Here is a 19214-nt window from a genome sequence, read left to right as displayed (position 1 = left end):
TGTTTAACTCTTAGCGACCTACTGAGATGGGAACCAAGGACGCTCATTATTTTGAGGACAACAACCTCAAAACAATTCAATACGACATTTGTCGGACTGTATGTTTATAATCACACCCTCCAGTGTCACATGTATGAGGATGAGGTTCTCCTTTGAGTCTGGTTCCTCTCAAGGTTTCTTCCTTTACCATTCAAGGGAGTTTTTCCTCCCCACAGTCGCCTGAGTCACCTCAGACTTGCTCAGTGGGGATAAATACATACACATCTTAATATATCTAATATCAATATTGACTTTTTTATTATATTAAGCTTTCTATTATTCTTTATAATAACCATTTGTTCTATGTTTGTGTTCTGTAAAGCTGCTTTGAGACAATGTCAATTGTAAAAAGCGCTATACAAATAAATTTGAATTATTTTCTATCTTATATGCTTGCAATTTAACTATAATGGTGACATTGTCCTGAAAGGATAATGTGGTGAAGATATCAAATTGGTTTCATTGGGCTGAGAAATATTAAATGAGGAAAATTACTAATATTGTCTTGTTTGAAACATTCTTTCAAATATCGATTTAAAACTGATATTCCAATCACGCTAATAAAATCCTTAGAAATCCTAATAATGCAGTACAACATCAATTAAAACAGTTTATTTATAAAGAAAATAAATAGTATACAAAGTAACAGAATTTCACAGAAATTAAATATACATAAATATTTAAGGCAATTAAAAAAACAATCATATACTGAGTGACAATTGTAAACACAATCCATTGAAAGGCACAGCACAAATCCTCATTTCTTTTTTTTCCAAATTTGCACAAATCCTACTTAACAGAGCTCCAACAGGAGATCCCAGTAATTAACACAGAGAGAGAGCATTGTCTTGTGTGTGTAGAGGTCTTCAGTCCATAAAAAAAAAAACCTTCACCTTAATTTTTCCTGTCTTAAAATAAAACATGTGTTTGCATGCTGTGAGTCAGAAACTGCAGCAAAATGTGACCTTTTCAAATCATTGTCCTTCCAAATCTGTGTGGAGAAAAGTGCCTTACTGAAGACATAGATTATACATAGACTGCAGGCTGCACAAAGCAATGCTGCGCCCACTGTGTTGCTGAAGGTTATGGGATGTGAATGAGTCAGAAGCCATTGCTTCCGTAAGGTCATGTCTAACTCAACTGCACTGAGCTGGAAGTATGTGCCAACAATGGCGAAGACATGAAAGAGCTGGTGACTGTGTCCTGTGGGGGGGAAAAAGCCCACATTAAAGCAAACAACTAACATAAGTGATTGGATAACTGCAGGAATGTGTAAGTGTTCCTAATAAAGTGCTAGGTAAGTGTGTACTGTATAATTTGTGATTATATATAAAGGTGTGTTCAACTGATTGTTAAAGAGTACCTATATAATCAAAACTCCCAGGTGCCAGGCGTTCGGGTAGGTGTGAGGCAAAGAGGAATCCTGTAAGTAGTGCCAGTGCAGCATGCTGGTAGTGAACTATTGTGGCTTCATTAACCGTGCAATCCTCTCCAACACATACAAAAATCTGCATGGCCAGACAAGTTAATCAAAATGATATCTGGAACACAGAACTGACAATTCCATAAGATATCTAATAATGATGAATAATGAGGTCTGGCAAGAACCCACCCTATAGAATAAAGGGATATTATCAAAGAAATATGGATATGCAAAGGACAAAATCCGCAGAATTTTCCCTAGTTTCACTCGTCTTTTCTCAACAGGCCTATGAAAAAAATAGATTCAAATATTAAAAGTATAAAATATGTCATTTCAAACATATGATTAGGAAATTGACAAGTCAAGTTACCTCGTATTTATATGGTAGTTGTACTCAATAAAAGGCAATCCAAGCCTAAAAAAAAGAAAGTACTGATTATAGTTTAAATGTGGAAAATTTCAAAGCAGTGTTTTATTCTGTATCATCTACTTTACCTTGAGTAACAGGCCAGTCCAGTGGAGAGGACAGAGTTGAGCATGGCAGCAGGAATGTAGTACTTATGGAAAAAGCTGTTCACCCATTTCTCAGGAAATATATAGGAAGAGTACGTAATGGCAGAACCTAGACATTCAAATCAAAAACATAAATAATCGCTTTGGTTAATTACAACAGAGTAATTTTGAGCAAATCATTTCTTTTGATCTGTAACATTTTAGTATAATTTGAGACGTCATTAATTCATTTTTATAAATCAGTATTCAACACATGATGAATTCCAACCTGACCTAAGCTGTAGAAGCTTAATGCTCCGTAGTCGAAGAAGAAGCAGATGTGTCTGGCACGTTCAGACATGGTACTGAAGGTGTGTGCACAGCTGGAAGCCAGGGGGTACAAGCAGCAGGACACCTGGAAAACCAGAAGAGGCCAACAGTAGGAGTCCTGCCAGTCTTCCTCTATTAGTACCATAAGGAGCTTCCACAAGAAGAACCTAGCAAAGCAGCACATTTAACCATTTCTATCTTCGAAAGATTTACTCATCTTAGATTACTTCTACTAAAGAATACATAATAAAGTGACAGTAAATAATTTACAGGAGTTATTTACATTCTAAATTAGGTTTTGTAAAGACCTGTAAAGAACTGATATCCTTTCTTGGATGTGTACTCTGGAATCAGTGACAAAACAGTATGTGAAAGTAGAGAATGCAGTATTTGGCTGTAATATTTGATGGACAAGTGACAAATATTCTTCAGTCTACATGGTCATAGTTGCATCTCAGAGGTAGCCATAAATCATAACAGTGATAGCATTTACTAGATAAATGGCCCCCTATTCTCATGGATATAAAAAAATAAAAAGGAAAGTTGAAAGAAAAGGAACATTGTTTGTCTAGGAACATTTCTACATTGTTCTTTTGGGAACCACCCAAAAGAATAACTGGACACAAAAGTTCATATGTCATAATAAATTTCTGTTTTGTTAAATGCTCAATGTTAGTCAGTCAGAAGGTGTTGATTCATTTTCTATAACTTCATGACTCCAGCTGTGAAGTTTAGGTAACCTAAAACATTATTGTTTCTACAGTAACAGCTTACACAATAATATATTTTCAGTAGGTCCATATTCATGGCTTGGATTTTACTGTCAGAAGCCATTCATTCAACATATTGAAATTGTAACTGATTAATTAATGACTAAAAAAATTCTAAATTGAAGTTGTTGTGGTATAAAGGAAACTTCAGGACATGCTGTTATTGGAAAATTGCCAGGCTTCTCTAATTTTGTCCAATTGCCTTAGACAGCACACCACATCATGTATAATTTGTGAAATAAAGGTACTGTGTTCATACCATGTAGGAAGAAAGTGGGTCCAAATGTTTAGGGTTTCGTTAGTTAGCTGGAAGATGCTAAGAACACAGTCTTTTGCTGAGCTATATGGATACCGATACCCAGATATGATCCCATCCTCATGGAACACCTGAAAATGAAGACTATGTAATGAAAGAGTATGTAATCAATGATGATCAAATATCTGAGCTGTAAGGAAAAATTAACTAGCACTATAAAGGATAACTGTAGTGAAAAGAAAAAAAAGAGACCTCACAACATTACACATTGTGAACAGACATGTACTGCTCATATTAAAACTCTCTAAAACAAACAGACATTAGATCTGTGTAAAAAAAAAAAAAAGGCTGCTTTAGCACAGCAATAGACTTAGAAAGCTGTTCATTACAAAATGAGATGAACTTACTTTTGGAACTTGGTTGATGGTTAAGACTCGAGGTAGTTTGATAAGGCTCAACATAATCCACTAACAGTCAATACAAACACTGAAAAGTTGAGAGAAACTGGCTTGAACTGTGCTTATAATGTCCTCTTTACTTGCTCCACCTTTTTCATAGATCACCCAGTGTACTTATCCCCCTGTGCATATAAACCTGATGGGACAGAGCAGACAAAAGACAATCATACAAAAAAGAGCAAGAAATAAAATATTGTTAAAAATTGTTTGATTTACTTCCAGTAAAGTGGAGGATGTTAATATTAATCCAAAGCTTACTACCTGCACCTTTATTTTAAGTAGATAAGTCACAGACCTTGACTATGACACAGGCAAAGCAAATGTATACATGAAAGATCTTACGTAGGCCCTTTTACAAGATTCTTTTACAGTGTGGTGTTCAATTTGCCTGACACACACACACAAGATTCAGCCATAACATTAAAACCACTGGGGGGACTGTCCTGTCACCATTCTTGTTCACTCTGTACACCTCAGACTTTCAGTACAACTCTGAATCATGTCCCTGCAGTGGTGGAGTGCATTAGGCATGGACAGGAGTTGGAGAACAGAAACGACTGTATAACTTTGTGGACTAGGAATTACCTGCTCCTAAATGTGATGAAGACCAAGGAGATGGTGTTGGACCTCAGGAGCATAAAAACTTTGATTAAACCCATAATCATCATGAGTGAGACGGATGGAATTATTGCTAACTTCAAATATTAGGGTGTACAATTAAACAACAGACTGGAATGGAGGAATAACACAGACACTGTATACAATTAGGGAATGAGTAGACTAATTTCTGAGGAAGTGCAGATATTTCAGTTTCTGGAGATCTTCTTCCACTCTGTGGTGGTGAATGCCATTTACTGTGTTCTAGTCTGCTGGGATGGCAGCATCAGTGACAGGGATTCCAGATATCTTGTGTGCGCGTGCGTGCTGTACAGTATCTTGTTACTGACCATGCTGCTATAACACACAAATATCCCTTATGGGATCAATAAAGTATACAATTTTATCCATCTATCTGACAGGTGGACTAAATTAAATTGTTTCTCTTGTTACAGTGGCACCTCTCAGGAGATGGAATATATTATACAGCTTGTGAACAGTCAGTTCTCAATGCTGATGTGTTGGAAGCAGGAAAAATGGGCAGGTATAAGGATCTATCTTTGACAAGGGGCAAAGTTGAATGGGTAGACAACTGGGTCAGAGCGTCTCCAAACAGATCTTGTGTGGTGTTCCTGGTATGCAGTGGTTAGTATATACCAAAAGTCGTCCAAGGAAGGACAATTGCCGACAAGGTCATAAGTGTGCAAGGCTCATTGATTTGTGAAAGCTAATTTGTCAGGTCCAATCCTACAGAAAAAGCTACAGTAGTAGAGTTTTCTGAAAATGTTCATATTGGCTATAATAAGACCACGATTGGAAGTTGCTGCATATGGATCTGTGCAGACTTAGACCAAAAGCACCCATGCTGACCTCTGTCAACCACCTACAATGTCTATGTGAGCATCAACTGGACCATGGATCACTGTAAGAATCACATGAATCACATTTTCTTTTCCATCATGTGGATGGCTGGGTGCATGTTTGTGGCTTCCTAGAGAAAAGATAGAACCAGGATGCACTATGAGAAGAAAGCAAACAAGCGGAGGCAGTGTGCTGCCCTGAGCAATGTTCTACTGGGAAACCGTTGGTCCTGGCATTCATGTGGGTGTTACTTTGACATGTACCACCTACCTGATCATTGTTGCAGCCCAAGTACACCCCTTCATGGTAACTGTCTTTCACAATGGCAGTGGCCTCTTTCAGCAGGATAATACCCACTGCCAGACTTCACTGCACTGGTTGGAGAAACATGACAAAGAGTTCAAGGTATTCACTTGGCCTCCGAATTCTCCAGATCTGAATGTGATCAAGCATTTGTGAGATGTGCTGGACAAACAATATATAACATTAAGCAGATGGTTTTCATGTTATGGCTGATCTGCATGATTATATTCTGTATAAATACACATTTTATTTAAGCTGTATAAAAATGCTTGAGTCAGCTGAATGAATGAACTGTGAACTAGATGAAGGCAAACTACAATATGTATATATTTACTGTAATCCAAGTTCATTAGGCAAATCAATGTTGCATAATGTAACAAACAGTGAACACGAAGTTAATACAGCACAGAGCAATGGGCAATGATTCGCCTAACAATTAAATAATGAATTAGATAGAGATAGAGATCTAAGATCTTGATATCTCTATCTTGATAGAGATATCAAGATGCCAGGAATAGTGTAGGTGGTGTTTCAAATATGAGCATTCAACAGGGCTGGCCAGTATAGACTGGCTTTTTAGCAGCAAGACAAATGATTTATTGTCAAGTGGAATGTTAGTTGTACAACGCAATGACTAAAGTTATTACTATGGCAACAGCACAATGACTGACCATATGTACTCTGCATATGACAAACAAAATGACTGACTTTGACTGTGTGATGGTCAGCTGTATGTGTACACACACAATATATATATATATATATATATATATATATATATATATATATATATATATATATATATATATTTTATGATGTGTTTATATGAAATACAAGATATACATATATGAAATACAAGAGCTTTTTGTATGTAATATTTAATGTAAAGCCAAAAGCTCATACAAACACAGAACAAAATATAATGGAAAACATTCCCTAAAGAGTGGAAGCTGTTATGGAAGTGAAGAGGAAACAGCTTAACATTTATTATGAACATGGGTTTGGAAAGAGATGCACAGATTTCAGGGGTCCACATATTGTTGGCCACAAAGTGTAAAAAAAAAAAAAAATAATAACTTTGAATCATTTTAATGGGCAAGACGTCAAACATGAAAACATAAACATAAAGAACGCCACGTGACTGGTGCTGCTATTTATCTAAAAGAAAACATTCGAATAAACGTCGAGATGTTACTTACCATGTCAAGCTGAAGAAGCGTGCTGCCCGTGGACCCGTGCAATGGTAACTGACGGGAGTTTCTTCCACCTTTTCATCCTGGCAGTGTGCTGAACTGAGTGGCTTTAAAGGGAAAACATGCCTTTCTTTGTTTTCGTTGTCAGCTGTGGCTCCCAGAGTCCATCTGATTGGCTGAGCCGCTTCTCTGCGCGGCGCCGTTTCTGAGCTCACGTGCAGTCTTTTGTTTTTTTATTGGTTCCAGCTGTAACTGGAGTTATGAATCACCATAAGAGTAGCATGTGGCGTGTGAAAATCCACAGAGAGAGAGAGAGAGAGTGTGTGTGTGTGTGAGAGAGAGAGAGAGAGAGAGAGAGAGAGAGAGAGAGAGAGAGAGAGAGAGTGTGTGAGAGTGAGTGAGTGAGGTCTTGTCTTGTCTTGTCTTGTCTTGTATAGTATAGTATAGTATAGTATAGTATAGTGATATTTATGTCTGCACTTTTGAGAGTCACAAACAGCTGGAACCAAATTCCTTGTGTGTGTCACCGCACTTGGCCAATAAACCTGATTCTGATTCTGATTCTGGCATCATCTTCAAAAAAGGTGTGAGGTGTCAGACCAGGCTTTTGTTTTTCAAGCCCGCAGTGTAACTGTTCAGGTCTTCAGCCATTTGTTGATTGGCCTCAATGCTGGGGATGGGGTCTTGTAACTGGTGATGGCTTTCAGGCCTTTATTGAGTCATTATTGAAGGCTGTTTTTTTTTTTTTTCAGCTTTTCTGAGTAGTTTTGCTTTGCCACTCTTATCTCTTTATTTTGTGTGTATTTGGCCTGTTTGTACAAGGCTTTGTCCCCACTGCTGTAGGTGTCCACTTTGGCCTAGCGAAGCTGTTTGAGTTTTGTGCTGAACCAAAGGTTTATCGTTGTTGAATGTTAAGTAAGTCCCTTAGGGAACACACATCTTCACAGAACCTGATGTCACATACACAATCACACATGTATACAAACACACAATCAATCAGTCCTCACTTAGAGAGATATCTATGGTGGTGTGTTGGCAAAATGCTTGCTCAGACGACCTGCACCAGGTAGAAAAGTAGCCGAGAAGCATTCAGCAAGAGGGGATTTATGGGATACTGATGGGAACTGATGGGAATACTGAGGGAACTGATGGGAAAATTGAGGGAACTGATGGGAATACAGAGGGAACTGATGGAAATACGGAGGGAACTGATGGGAATACAGAGTGAACTGATGGGAATACTGCCTGCCTCATAAAGACATGAGCGACATAAGTGTACAAAGGCAAGGCAAGGCAAGTTTATTTGTATAGCACATTTCATACACAGAGGTCATTCAAAGTGCTTTACATAGAAATTAGAAAACAGTTTATAAGAGAGAAAAAAAAATATGTAAAAATAAGAGACATACGATAAAATCATAATAAAAACAAAGAACAATTAAAAAAATAAATGTGATTTCAATAAAAAACAGTTTAAAATATGTTAAAAAGAATAAAACAGGAGTAAAAGTAATTTGGATAAAAAGTGCAGTCAGTGTGAAGCAGCCCAGTGCTTATTTAGTAAATGCAGAGTTAAACAGATTGTTGATAACAGATAAGCTGATTCCAGTTATAGATGGCATAATAACTAAATGCTGAAGCACCTTGTTTTGAGTGAACCCTTGGTATAACTGACCTGATCCTAATGATCTGAGTAGTCTGGTTTATATTCAATTAGCATATCTGTAATGTATTTCGGTCCTAAGCCATGAAGTGATTTATAAACGAGTAACAATACTTTAAAATCTATTCTAAATGTAACTGGAAGCCAGTGTAAGGACCTGAGGACTGGAGTGATGTGCTTCAAAGGAATAAAGTATGGTTACTATCATACCATCCTAATGAAAATTATAAAACTAGATCAAAAGTTTTCAAATGTATAAAAAGTTTTTCAGATTTATGCATTTTAATTGTTTATTTTTCAGTTTACAAAAAGCAAAGTGAGCAAACAGAAGAAAATTAAAGTAATAGGCTATTTGGTGTGTCTACCCTTTGGCTTCAAACCAACATCTTGCACATCTTTAACCAACAATACCAAACAGGTGCTAATGATCATCAATTTCACATGTAGGTTGTAACACAGGCACTGACTGGAACAGAAACAGCTGTGTAGGAGGCTTAAAACAGGGTGAGGAACAGCCAAACTGTTCCTGAGACTGAGCACAGTAACAATACACAGGCTAGTTATACTGCATCAACAAGGTCTTTTCCAGGCAAAGATTTCAGGATGTGCTATTTTGAAAAAAGCACAAAGAAACAGCCAATATTGGTGACCATAAACGCAGCGGTCAGCCATGGAAATTCAGCAGATAAGATACACCATGCTTATGTCCAAAAACCAGTACACAAAAGCTCTCACAATTCATCTTCCATGTAGAGGGATGTACTGTTACTACTAGCTTGACAGTGAAAGACCTAAGTGTTATATTTGACAGCACCTTGTCTTTTGAAAATCATGTTGCACATACTACAAAAACAGCCTCCTTCCACTTTAGAAATATTGCCAATCTAAGAAACATCCTATCTGTATCTGATGCTGAGAAGCTAGTTCATGCATTCATGACCTTCAGACTGGACTATTGTAATGCAGGTGGTTGTCCTGCATCTTCAATAAATAGGCTACAGTTAGTCCAAAATGCAGCTGCCAGAGTTTTTACCAGGACAAGAAAATATGATTATATATCCCTAATTTTATCATCTCTACATTAACTATCTATTAAGTTTAGAATTGATTACAAACTGCTGCTACTTATGTATAAGGCTAGAGCCTCATTCTAATAGTTTAGCTCCCATGTATCTAACCAGTCTTCTAACATGCTACAATCTGTCATGCTCTCTCAGTTAAAAAATCTCAGCACTTCTGGTAGCTCCCAGAATAACAAAATCCACTAAAAGTGGTAGATCATTTTCATATTTAGCTCCAAAATTAGACAGACTTCCCAGTTTAAATGCAGATTAAAGACATATCTCTTTAGTCAGATGTCTTTAGTCAGTCATATCTCTTTAAACTATACACATAATACTTCCCTTAATATTGTGCTCTAGTACATCTGATCAAATGCACATTATCATCTAGTGCTTGCTAATATTATGAACAGCAGCTATGCAAATTCCTTCCTTGAGATGGGGCCAACCCTGTGAGGATCCTGAGGCATCTAGAGTTGTACTAGCTCCAGTTGGACTGTATATTTACAATCACACCCTTCAGTGTCACCCAAATGAGGATGGGTTACCCTTTAAGTCTGGTTCCTCTCAAGGTTTCTTTCTTTTACATCTAAGGGAGTTTTTCCTTGCCACAGTCGCCTCAGTCACCTCAGGCTTGATCATTGGAGATAGATACAATCATATCTAAATATTCATTCATTCATTCATTCATCTTCTACCGCTTATCCGAACTACCTCGGGTCACGGGGAGCCTCAGGCGTCATTGGGCATCAAGGCAGGATACACCCTGGACGGAGTGCCAACCCATCGAAGGGCACACACACACACTCTCATTCACTCACGCAATCACACACTACGGACAATTTTCCAGAGATGCCAGTCAACCTACCATGCATGTCTTTGGACCGGGGGAGGAAACCGGAGTACCCGGAGGAAACCCCCGAGGCACGGGGAGAACATGCAAACTCCACACACACAAGGCGGAGGCGGGAATCTAAATATAAATCTAAAATTAATCTTGAATTTTTGTATTATATTAATCTTTGTATAGTATTAAACTTTTGTAGTATGTTTCTCATGTTCTGTAAAGCTTTGAGACAAGGTCCATTGTTAAAATCTCTATACAAATAAATTTGAATTGAATTGAATTGAATTGAAATTCCCTTTGACATTGGAAGATGTCCAGCAGAGCCATCAACAAAGAACTGGCAGAAACCAGTGGGACTCAGGTACACCCATTGACTGTCCGGAGAAGTCTGGCCAGAAATAATCTTCATGGAAGAAATGCAGCCAAAAATCCAAACCTTTAACCTGGAAACAAGGTTAAGTAACTCAACTATGCACAAAACCATATGAACCTGCGTGCAGAAATGGGGGGATGTGGTAGCTCAATGGTTAAGGTGTTGGACTACTCATCAGATGGTTGTGAGTTTGAATCCCACCAAGCTGTCACTTCTGGGCCACTGAGCAAGGCCATAAACCCTCAGCTCTATTAATGATATGTTAGTTGCTCTTGATAAGGGAATCTGCCAAATGCCATAAATGGAATATTATTTGTGGTTCCATGAACCTTCCACCTGCATACCATGTTAAGGATATTTAAGGTCTTTGATAAAGTTTTGTAGCTTCATAATGCTGTCTCTGAGAAATTTAGGAAGTTAGGACTTCCTAACTCTTTCCAACCAAATGCAATGTTTATTTTATTTTATTTTTAGATAAATTTAGACCTGGTGCAAATTAGCTGAAGAGCATTTATGTTTATTTTTATTTGTTCACATTTTCCAAAACAAAATCAAAAGATATTCTGTGTGTAAATTATATAAAATAAAGAAACATATGTCTTTAGACACACTAGGATATAGACAGACATTCAAACAAAGACAACACAATTGGAGTACACCGATGACCTGATAAAGCTAAAAGTATTCTTTGTGTTGAAATGAGATTATAAATTATAAATAAACTCATTCTAGTATAGAAACTGTCAAGTCAATTCAAGTCAAGAAGCTTTTATTGTTATTTCAACCATATATAGCTGTTGCAGTACACAGTGAAATGAGACAACATTTCTCCAGGATCGTGGTGCTACATAAAACAAAGACAGGGCTAAGGATTTAGTAAGTTAGTCCTAGCCACATAAAGTGCATCTGTGCAACCTGGTTCAAACAATGCAGGACAAAAGACAAAAAGACAGTGCAGGACAAAAAATACAAGACATTACACAAAAGACAATACACAAAAGACAATAAACAGGAGCAGCACCGACCAGTGTAAATACTGTAGGTTCAAACAATATTGGGTGTGCAGAAATACTGGAATGAACACCGTATTATAGCAGCAGTTACATGAGCCATTGTAATGTATTGTGCAAAACAGCAATCGACTGAAATGTAAGACAGTATGTGCAAAGAGCAAAAACAGTGTGCAAAACAGCATGTAAACAGTTTGGTGCTGTAGACATGAATGTAAATTGGAAGAGTGTGTATTTGGTGTGGGTCATTTTCAGTCCATGCAGTTGATTGTGCATGCGTGTGTGTGTGTGTGTTGTGCAAGACTACATTTGTTTAGGCCAAAATTTCTTTTGTTGCATTTATACTGAATATTCAAACCACACACCATAAACTTTATGTATACTTTGTATGTAAAGTTTCTCGCAAGCTGAAGAATCATCTGTTTGCATATTTATATATATGTGCCCAAAGTCACACTGATCTAAACTATTCCCACCACTCTCACTCACTCACTCACTCACTCACTCACTCACTCATTTTCTACCGCTTATCTGAACTCGCCTCGGGTCACAGGGAGCCTGTGCTTATCTCAGGCGTCATCGGGCATTAAAGCAGGATACACCCTGGACGGAGTGCCAACCCATCGCAGGGCACACACACACTCACGCAATCACACACAACGGACAATTTTCCAGAGATGCCAATCAACCTACCATGCATGTCTTTGGACCTGGGGAGGAAACCGGAGTATCCGGAGGAAACCCCCGAGGCACGGGGAGAAAATGCAAACTCCACACACACAAGGCGGAGGCGGGAATCGAACCCCCAACCCTGGAGGTGTGAGGCAAACATGCAAACCACTAAGCCACCGTCTCGTGCAAATTGAAATAAGTTTAGTTTAAGTGGGGTTTACATGGTACAAAGGATTATTCTCATATAAAATGTAAGCAAATTTAAATCATTTCATAATACAACAGTCTTAGGCTGTACAGCCAACACAAAACAAGACATACTGAAGATCCAAACTATCCATAATGTTCCAAAAGTAGCAAATATGCAAATAAGTGTCTTTTAATTTAGTCTGCAATCGGTTTGAGTTTGGTTTTAGACAAATAACTAATTTAATTTAGTACAGATCACTGTGTCAAAATTATTTTTGTGCTTTTTGTTTTTAAGAAGAAGTGTTTTGCATGCAGTGTTGAAATAGAGATGATTCCTCTGAAGTTCATTGCTTTGTGCACGTTTGCAGATTCACTTTTGGTCTACTCAGAGACTATTTTCCACATCTTTTAGCAAACTCCAAAGGGACGACATACAATAATCTTCCAAAAATTGTTTTCATCTCACAATTCTTCTACAGTTATCCTGTGAAAAGCTTCACACATCTAAGCTAGGGATTTTTCCAGCTTCTTCAGAGCTACAGTATCCCGGGTCACTTTAGTCAAAGTCGTGCCACATTTTTTCTATTCAACTCCATAGTATTCAATCCTCTTGTACTTTTTTCAGTTTAACAACTGGGAACAGAAATTGAAATAATTGAATTTATAATGTATCATGAATTTACACAAAATAGCCTGTAATATTGAAGTGTTTGATAATGAATTCAATGGTTTGCCTCAAAATGTTCAATATTTGGAAAATTCATTCATTCATTCATTCATTCATCTTCTACCGCTTATCCGAACTACCTCGGGTCACGGGGAGCCTGTGCCTATCTCAGGCGTCATCGGGCATCAAGGCAGGATACACCCTGGATGGAGTGCCAACCCATCGCAGGGCACACACACACACACCACACACACAAGACGGAGGCGGGAATCGAACCCCGACCCTGGAGGTGTGAGGCGAATGTGCTAACCACTAAGCCACCATGCCCCCCTATTTGGAAAATTGTTTGTTAATAATTTTTTTCCTTTTATACTGAGCCAAAGTCAAACGAACCAAACTAATTATTAAAACAATCAAATTTTTCTTGTGGTCTGAATGATGCTTTACCATTGAACATTTTATTTAACTACATTCTTGTATTTCAGACTAGAATAATCACAAATTGATATTTGCATATATACTACCTTATAGATTAATGGTCTATGAAAATGAGTTAATTTTGCAACAAATCTTTCAAATAAACAAGAACAATCCACAAGGAAATGATAGAATGGTCAAAATAGTAAACTAACTTTGGAATGAGAATCACATGAACATGATTTTGCTTAAATTCCTTTTTCCATTTGTGGATTTTTATTATGCAGTTGTTTTCTTTGTGTTGTTGTCCTGGAGTTAATGTTCTGCTTCTGCAATCTTTTATGCATGAACAGCACTAATATTACAAACAATTAACTGACAACATTATCACCTTATTCCCTGAATTTGTAATAAGGGGTCTGAGAATATGCTGTTAGTCTAGATCAGGATGCAGTCAAATTGCACCGTGCCTAATTCCTACACCATTATCTCATTATTATAATAATACATTAACTTATTTTCATGTAAATTGCTCCAAGGTCCAGGTTCACAGAGATTATGCAAAACATGCTACAGTAATTTCTTTATGTTGAGTGTTTTGAAACGGTGAGAAAGAATAAGTAGAGTTGTCAGAGCACTGAGACACTTCCATAAGGAGGAGATTATGGTACAGGAATTAAAAAATGGGGGGAAAAATCAGAATAAGAAGATATAGTACATAGGAAAGCAGCTTCAGTCGTTATCTGTAACATGCGACAGACTGACGCGGCTGGTGGCGGGGATCGAACTCTGATCTCTACCGTACGCTTGATAATTTGTTGGCAAATCAGACCCAATTGCATGATTCAATGCGTGCATTACTTTATTAACATCATAAAAACTAACAACATTTTCATTAAATATTACAGAAACAAAACAAAACTATGGCATAAAAATCTGGATATGACAGCGTCTGACCTTACGGCTCACGAACAACAACAATGACTCACGATCACAAACACAAGAAGACAGTCAGGAATAAGGCAGGACATGAAGGTAAACAAGAAACAGGTGAGATGGTAAGAAAACGGGATAGGAAAGAGCATGGCACAGCCCACATGGAAACTATAACACCTGACAGTTCCCCACAACACCTCACCCTCCTTTGTGATTTGGCAAGAAACTGTCCAAGCTACTGACAATATCTTTTACTAACTGCTAGTCAACCAGATGTAATGAAATAATGTTAAATTTTGCTATATCTGCTTGCATTCGTGGTGCCAGCGACTGTATAAATGTTATCTCCCCAACCTCTTTTTCACTTATGCAGCCACATATCTTGACACTCGTCCCTGTCTTACCTGTCAAGTCTGTGCAGTCACTGTGGTGGTCCTGGCCAGGTTCATGTCAAACATGCTGAACAAATTTATCTTGGTCTGATCAGACCACAGAATGTGCTTTCAGTATTCATCCAGCTTTATTTCCTAATCTGACATGAGTTTTTCATATATTGTCCAGTATTAGCATATAAAATATAATGTCATATGTTCTTGCACATCAGTGAGGTACAGGTCTAAAATGTGAGACAGGATATTTGTACAAGACAACTGAATACTCAACTCTGTGCAGTTTTTTTTGTGGAACAAATAATAACTGAAAAAAACAGCTATAAAATAATCAGTCTCTTTTGGTTTAATGTGTAACAGAGACTCTGTTAAACCAGCAAACATCATGATAAATATTATATCTTGTATTATATCTTGTCCTCTGTATTTTGTAAAAATCTGTTTTAAAGTGGTACTCAGTAAGATGACGTCGTTTTACCAAACAAACAAATGGCCAGTCATCGTTCGTCTGCACTTTTTCTGTAAAGTGAAACCATTTCAACCAATCTGAATTAGACTGTGATTACTGCAGGTAAATTGTGGACAATTAATAAAGGTTAAAAAAAATAAAGGTTATTAGACTTTATAAAGGTATAAAAAAAATAAAGGTTATTAGACTTTTTATTATTACAGCAACACTGTGGTACGAGGGTGGGATGGTTCCTCAAGACCTCAGAACTGCTGTAATGGAAATTTACCTGACCGTGTTAATCTGGGAGCCTTCGAGTTCATTTTGTATAAGAAGTGAAAGGGAAACAGAAGACTTATAACTCTTTGTAGATACACAGAGTTACTTTTGTTATACTTTTAGATGCCTGAGGCTATTTCTAAAGAATCTGATGGCTACTTGTTTATATATAGACAGAGATTTAGATGGAATTATTAGTCTGGTTATGGATGTGATTTAAGAAATCTGAGCAAATGGTTTCATTATTTCACCCACTCAGTATTCTGTTTTAATTTGAATAAGCAGTACTTGCTGGCTGAAGAGAATTAAGTACATTTATACATAGCTACTTTAGCTACTAAAGCTACTAATTACTTTAGCATCTCTAAAGAATAGAGAAGGTTACAAGAAAATGGCATGGACTTGTGGAAGGCAAATGACAAAAGAAATGAGCAGCAGCTTTTTTATAATACAATGTCCTCTGAAGGTATTTAAACTGTCAATTTCAAAATAATATTTCTGTTGTTTTATCAAGCAGCTTAGACCTGCAAAAACAGTAAATAAAGAACGAAACAAAAGTAAAGAATATCACCTTTTATTTCTTTGTGGTTATTGGTCAGATATGTACTGTTAAAAAATAAAAAATATTTTATTTAATAAATTATTAAAAATAAAGTAAGTGAAATACAGTAGAATAAAATAGTGTTTTATTATTCAAAGGACAGAAAATCAAGGACATGGATGAATTAAAAAAACATGGAATAAAGTAGCCTCTAAGGACAGAGAGATGATCAGTGTTAGTGTGATCAGTTTTAAGAGATCTCTAGGATCCTGAAAGTTTTTTTTTAAAAAAAGTATATTTACATAAATGTATATTAGACTATATTCATAATAATCTAATATCCATCTATGAATAATACTTTTTCCAAGATTACATGTCACAAATATTTCTTCTTTATGATCTGATGGACAGTTTCACAAACTGTTAACACATAATAACACATAATACGCAAGCGCTTGTTGTCCCTGGTTTTATTTATTCAAAGTTTGGACTGCGATGTACAATGAAGTCTCCTCTTAGTCTTACATACAAACTAATCAATCTGCACAGTTTACAGAGTATTACACAGATAATAAAGTATTACACAAATTACACAGTAGAGGTGTATCTAAAGGGCAGGCCAGGAAGTTGGGGTGTCAGGCAGTTGGGGTGTCAGGCAGTTGGGGTGTCAGCGGGGGCAGAGGGGGCAGCTCCATTCTCAACTAAATCTGTGAAAATCAATGTCAAACATTTAAAAACACCAAATCATGTGTAAAATTTGTATAAATATTTATTATTGCTGAAAATGAGGGAATGGGTGAGAAAGAGAGAGAGAGAGAGAGAGAGAGAGAGAGAGAGAGAGAGAGAGAGAGAGAGAGAGAGAGAGAACATTTAATTAACATGGCTGTAGGGAACACAGCAGAGGATGCAAACAGAAAGAGACTTCCTATGACACTGATTTGTGTTTAATGCTGACTCAAAAAATCATGATCAGTGGACTCTCATCCCTCAAGGTTTCAAAACCTTATCCTATTATTAATAATGGTTTTATATAGATCAGAGGTTCTCAAATCAGTTCTCTATCCTCAAGGCCCCTTAGATAAATGCTTTATCCCAGCTGACACCACACAGTGTGAAGGGCGGCCATGAGAACTGGACTGATCATCACTGATGTACAGTAGATAACTGTACCTTCAGCTGTTTTAGGAGTTTTCAAAAATGATGCCTACTCTTTCTTTAAAAAACTGCAAAAAAAATTACAGAACAATTTGATATGTGTCTTAGACATCTTTTGGCAAAAGAACTTCAATTACTGCAGAGACAAAACTGTGATCTTTTCAGAAAGCCTATAAAAATTATATAGATTTATAGAACCTTCATTTCTGGCCATCAGAATTGTACCTAAGGGAAACTAGTGAATTTTCTAAAAATCAGTAAACACTCTAAAATTCGTTAGACTCAAACAAACAATATATACGCTTACATTTGTAGACAAAATTCTCTGACAGATCATCTGACTTTTTTTTAAGCTGAGAGAAAATATGTTGTCATTTCCAGTAAGAGAACATAGTGAGCAACAATGCACCCTTTTTTTGTGGTGCATCGTTGGATCTTTATAGATAGTAAACATTCCAGACCATTCTTAAATGGTCAACTCCCTGATCAGTGCCCTGACAACTTAACTATGGAAATGAATAAGACGCACCCCTGTTTTACCCTGTGATTTCTCGTTGCTGCAGAACCAAAGTCCAGTAGGTGGAGCTGGACCTGACCATAACCCATGAGACATTAGTAAACAATATAACAAACCCAGTTCTCTAACCTGAAACATACCGAGTTGTCTCCCTGCTGAACTTTTATTTTGACTCCACCCACATAGAAGAGGATAGAGTGGGATCAGGGACTAAACCTAATGGACTTTCGATTTTGGACATGCAACAAACAAGTTTTCCCAAACTGTTTCACACATATTACAGTAAACTACAAACAAGAAACAAAAAGAAAGGGCACTGAAAAAATTTGGGGAGTCCACTGCTACCAGAAATTGTACACAGTCAGAAACAGACAATTCTTCAAAATCCATCTCGCTATTTATATTTACTTACAGAAAGGAAAAATTACACACAAATACCACTTCTTTCTCAACATCGATTATACCATGTTTCATGCATATGTGAAAGAAAAAAAAAGACTAGTGGCTTTGATTGATTTTTTGGCTATATCTCAGGATTTACGGAGCTGAACCAGAGTGACATTTGCCAGACGCCCGAGGACACCCGACCATGCCTGCTGCTGACTCTCTTCCTTCCTCTCACGGGCCTGGTATGCTGAATAGATGATTCCCAGGATGAGTGTCTGAAAATAATCATGTTCAAAGGACTGCTCTTCCTCTTCAATTAGGACCAGCAGTTCCTCCATCGCTGGCACAGTTTTGGGTATGTCATCATTTATAAGGCTTAAGAAAACTCTACCCTTCCTCATAGACGCCATTTCTTGGTCCCGCATTCCAACATTGTTGTCTTCATCAATCACAAGTCCCCTCAGTAAAAACTGGAAGGAACAGAGTGATGTCATTGTACAGTTCTTAGATACCATTAAACACAACTTAATCAATTTCCCCTTCTTATTTATCATGGTAAAATCTTTATGAACATGTTCCAGTACTTTATTGGGTAAGGTTAGATAACAACTGGAGAACTGAGCAGTTGGGACTTTGTTACTTATTTATTAAAATAAAAATCAATACATTTTGTTATGCATGTGCCCACTTGTGTGTGACTTTCAAGTCAATCAAGGCAATGGATTTACTTTTTAAAACATATGCAGCACAGTGTCCAATCCTGAAATATGTTCTTTGTTAAGATCCTACCTCATATATCAAGTTGGCATCACTGACAGTGGTGATTAAAGTTGGTCGCAAGACTTTTCCTTGTGACACAGCCAATGCATCTGCACACAAGATTTCATTTTTAAATCTTAAACTGTTAAAGTTCCATGTGACGGTCAGTCATAACCATCACA

The 19214-nt window shown here is 37.2% G+C and overlaps 2 protein-coding genes across 4 annotated transcripts in view; both read right to left on the bottom strand.

Annotated features, from left to right (window-relative positions):
* Positions 1 to 798: 798 nt before the first annotated feature.
* On the bottom strand, positions 799 to 6863 carry paqr5a (progestin and adipoQ receptor family member Va). 2 transcript variants are annotated; one of them, XM_060877917.1, is made up of 10 exons: positions 6729 to 6862; positions 5497 to 5600; positions 3718 to 3904; positions 3314 to 3441; positions 2249 to 2451; positions 1958 to 2084; positions 1833 to 1877; positions 1652 to 1748; positions 1403 to 1547; positions 799 to 1242 (listed from the first exon to the last, which is right to left on the bottom strand). In XM_060877917.1, the coding sequence occupies exons 3-10, from the start codon at positions 3769 to 3771 to the stop codon at positions 929 to 931; spliced, it is 1113 nt and encodes a 370-aa protein (XP_060733900.1). In that variant the 5' UTR covers positions 3772 to 3904; positions 5497 to 5600; positions 6729 to 6862; the 3' UTR covers positions 799 to 928. The 2 variants fall into 2 exon arrangements, with proteins under 2 accessions (XP_060733900.1, XP_060733901.1); XM_060877918.1 differs by lacking the exon at positions 5497 to 5600 and having other exon boundaries at positions 6729 to 6863.
* A 9813-nt stretch (positions 6864 to 16676) lies between these two features.
* LOC132851650 (protein FAM180A) overlaps positions 16677 to 19214 on the bottom strand; it is a 5097-nt gene continuing 2559 nt past the window's right edge. For both annotated transcript variants that reach the window (XM_060878619.1, XM_060878618.1), the window contains 2 exons: positions 19063 to 19142; positions 16677 to 18743 (listed from right to left, as the gene is read on the bottom strand). In XM_060878619.1, the coding sequence (XP_060734602.1) occupies positions 18417 to 18743; positions 19063 to 19142 (407 nt within the window). In that variant the 3' untranslated portion in view covers positions 16677 to 18416. The remainder of the gene's footprint in view (positions 18744 to 19062; positions 19143 to 19214) is intronic.

This window comes from Tachysurus vachellii, chromosome 9 (genome assembly GCF_030014155.1).
Source record: "Tachysurus vachellii isolate PV-2020 chromosome 9, HZAU_Pvac_v1, whole genome shotgun sequence".
In the NCBI taxonomy this organism is placed as follows: Eukaryota; Metazoa; Chordata; class Actinopteri; order Siluriformes; family Bagridae; genus Tachysurus; species Tachysurus vachellii.
The sequence above is the reverse complement of the archived record's forward strand: the minus strand, read 5'-3'. Positions and strand labels throughout refer to the sequence as shown.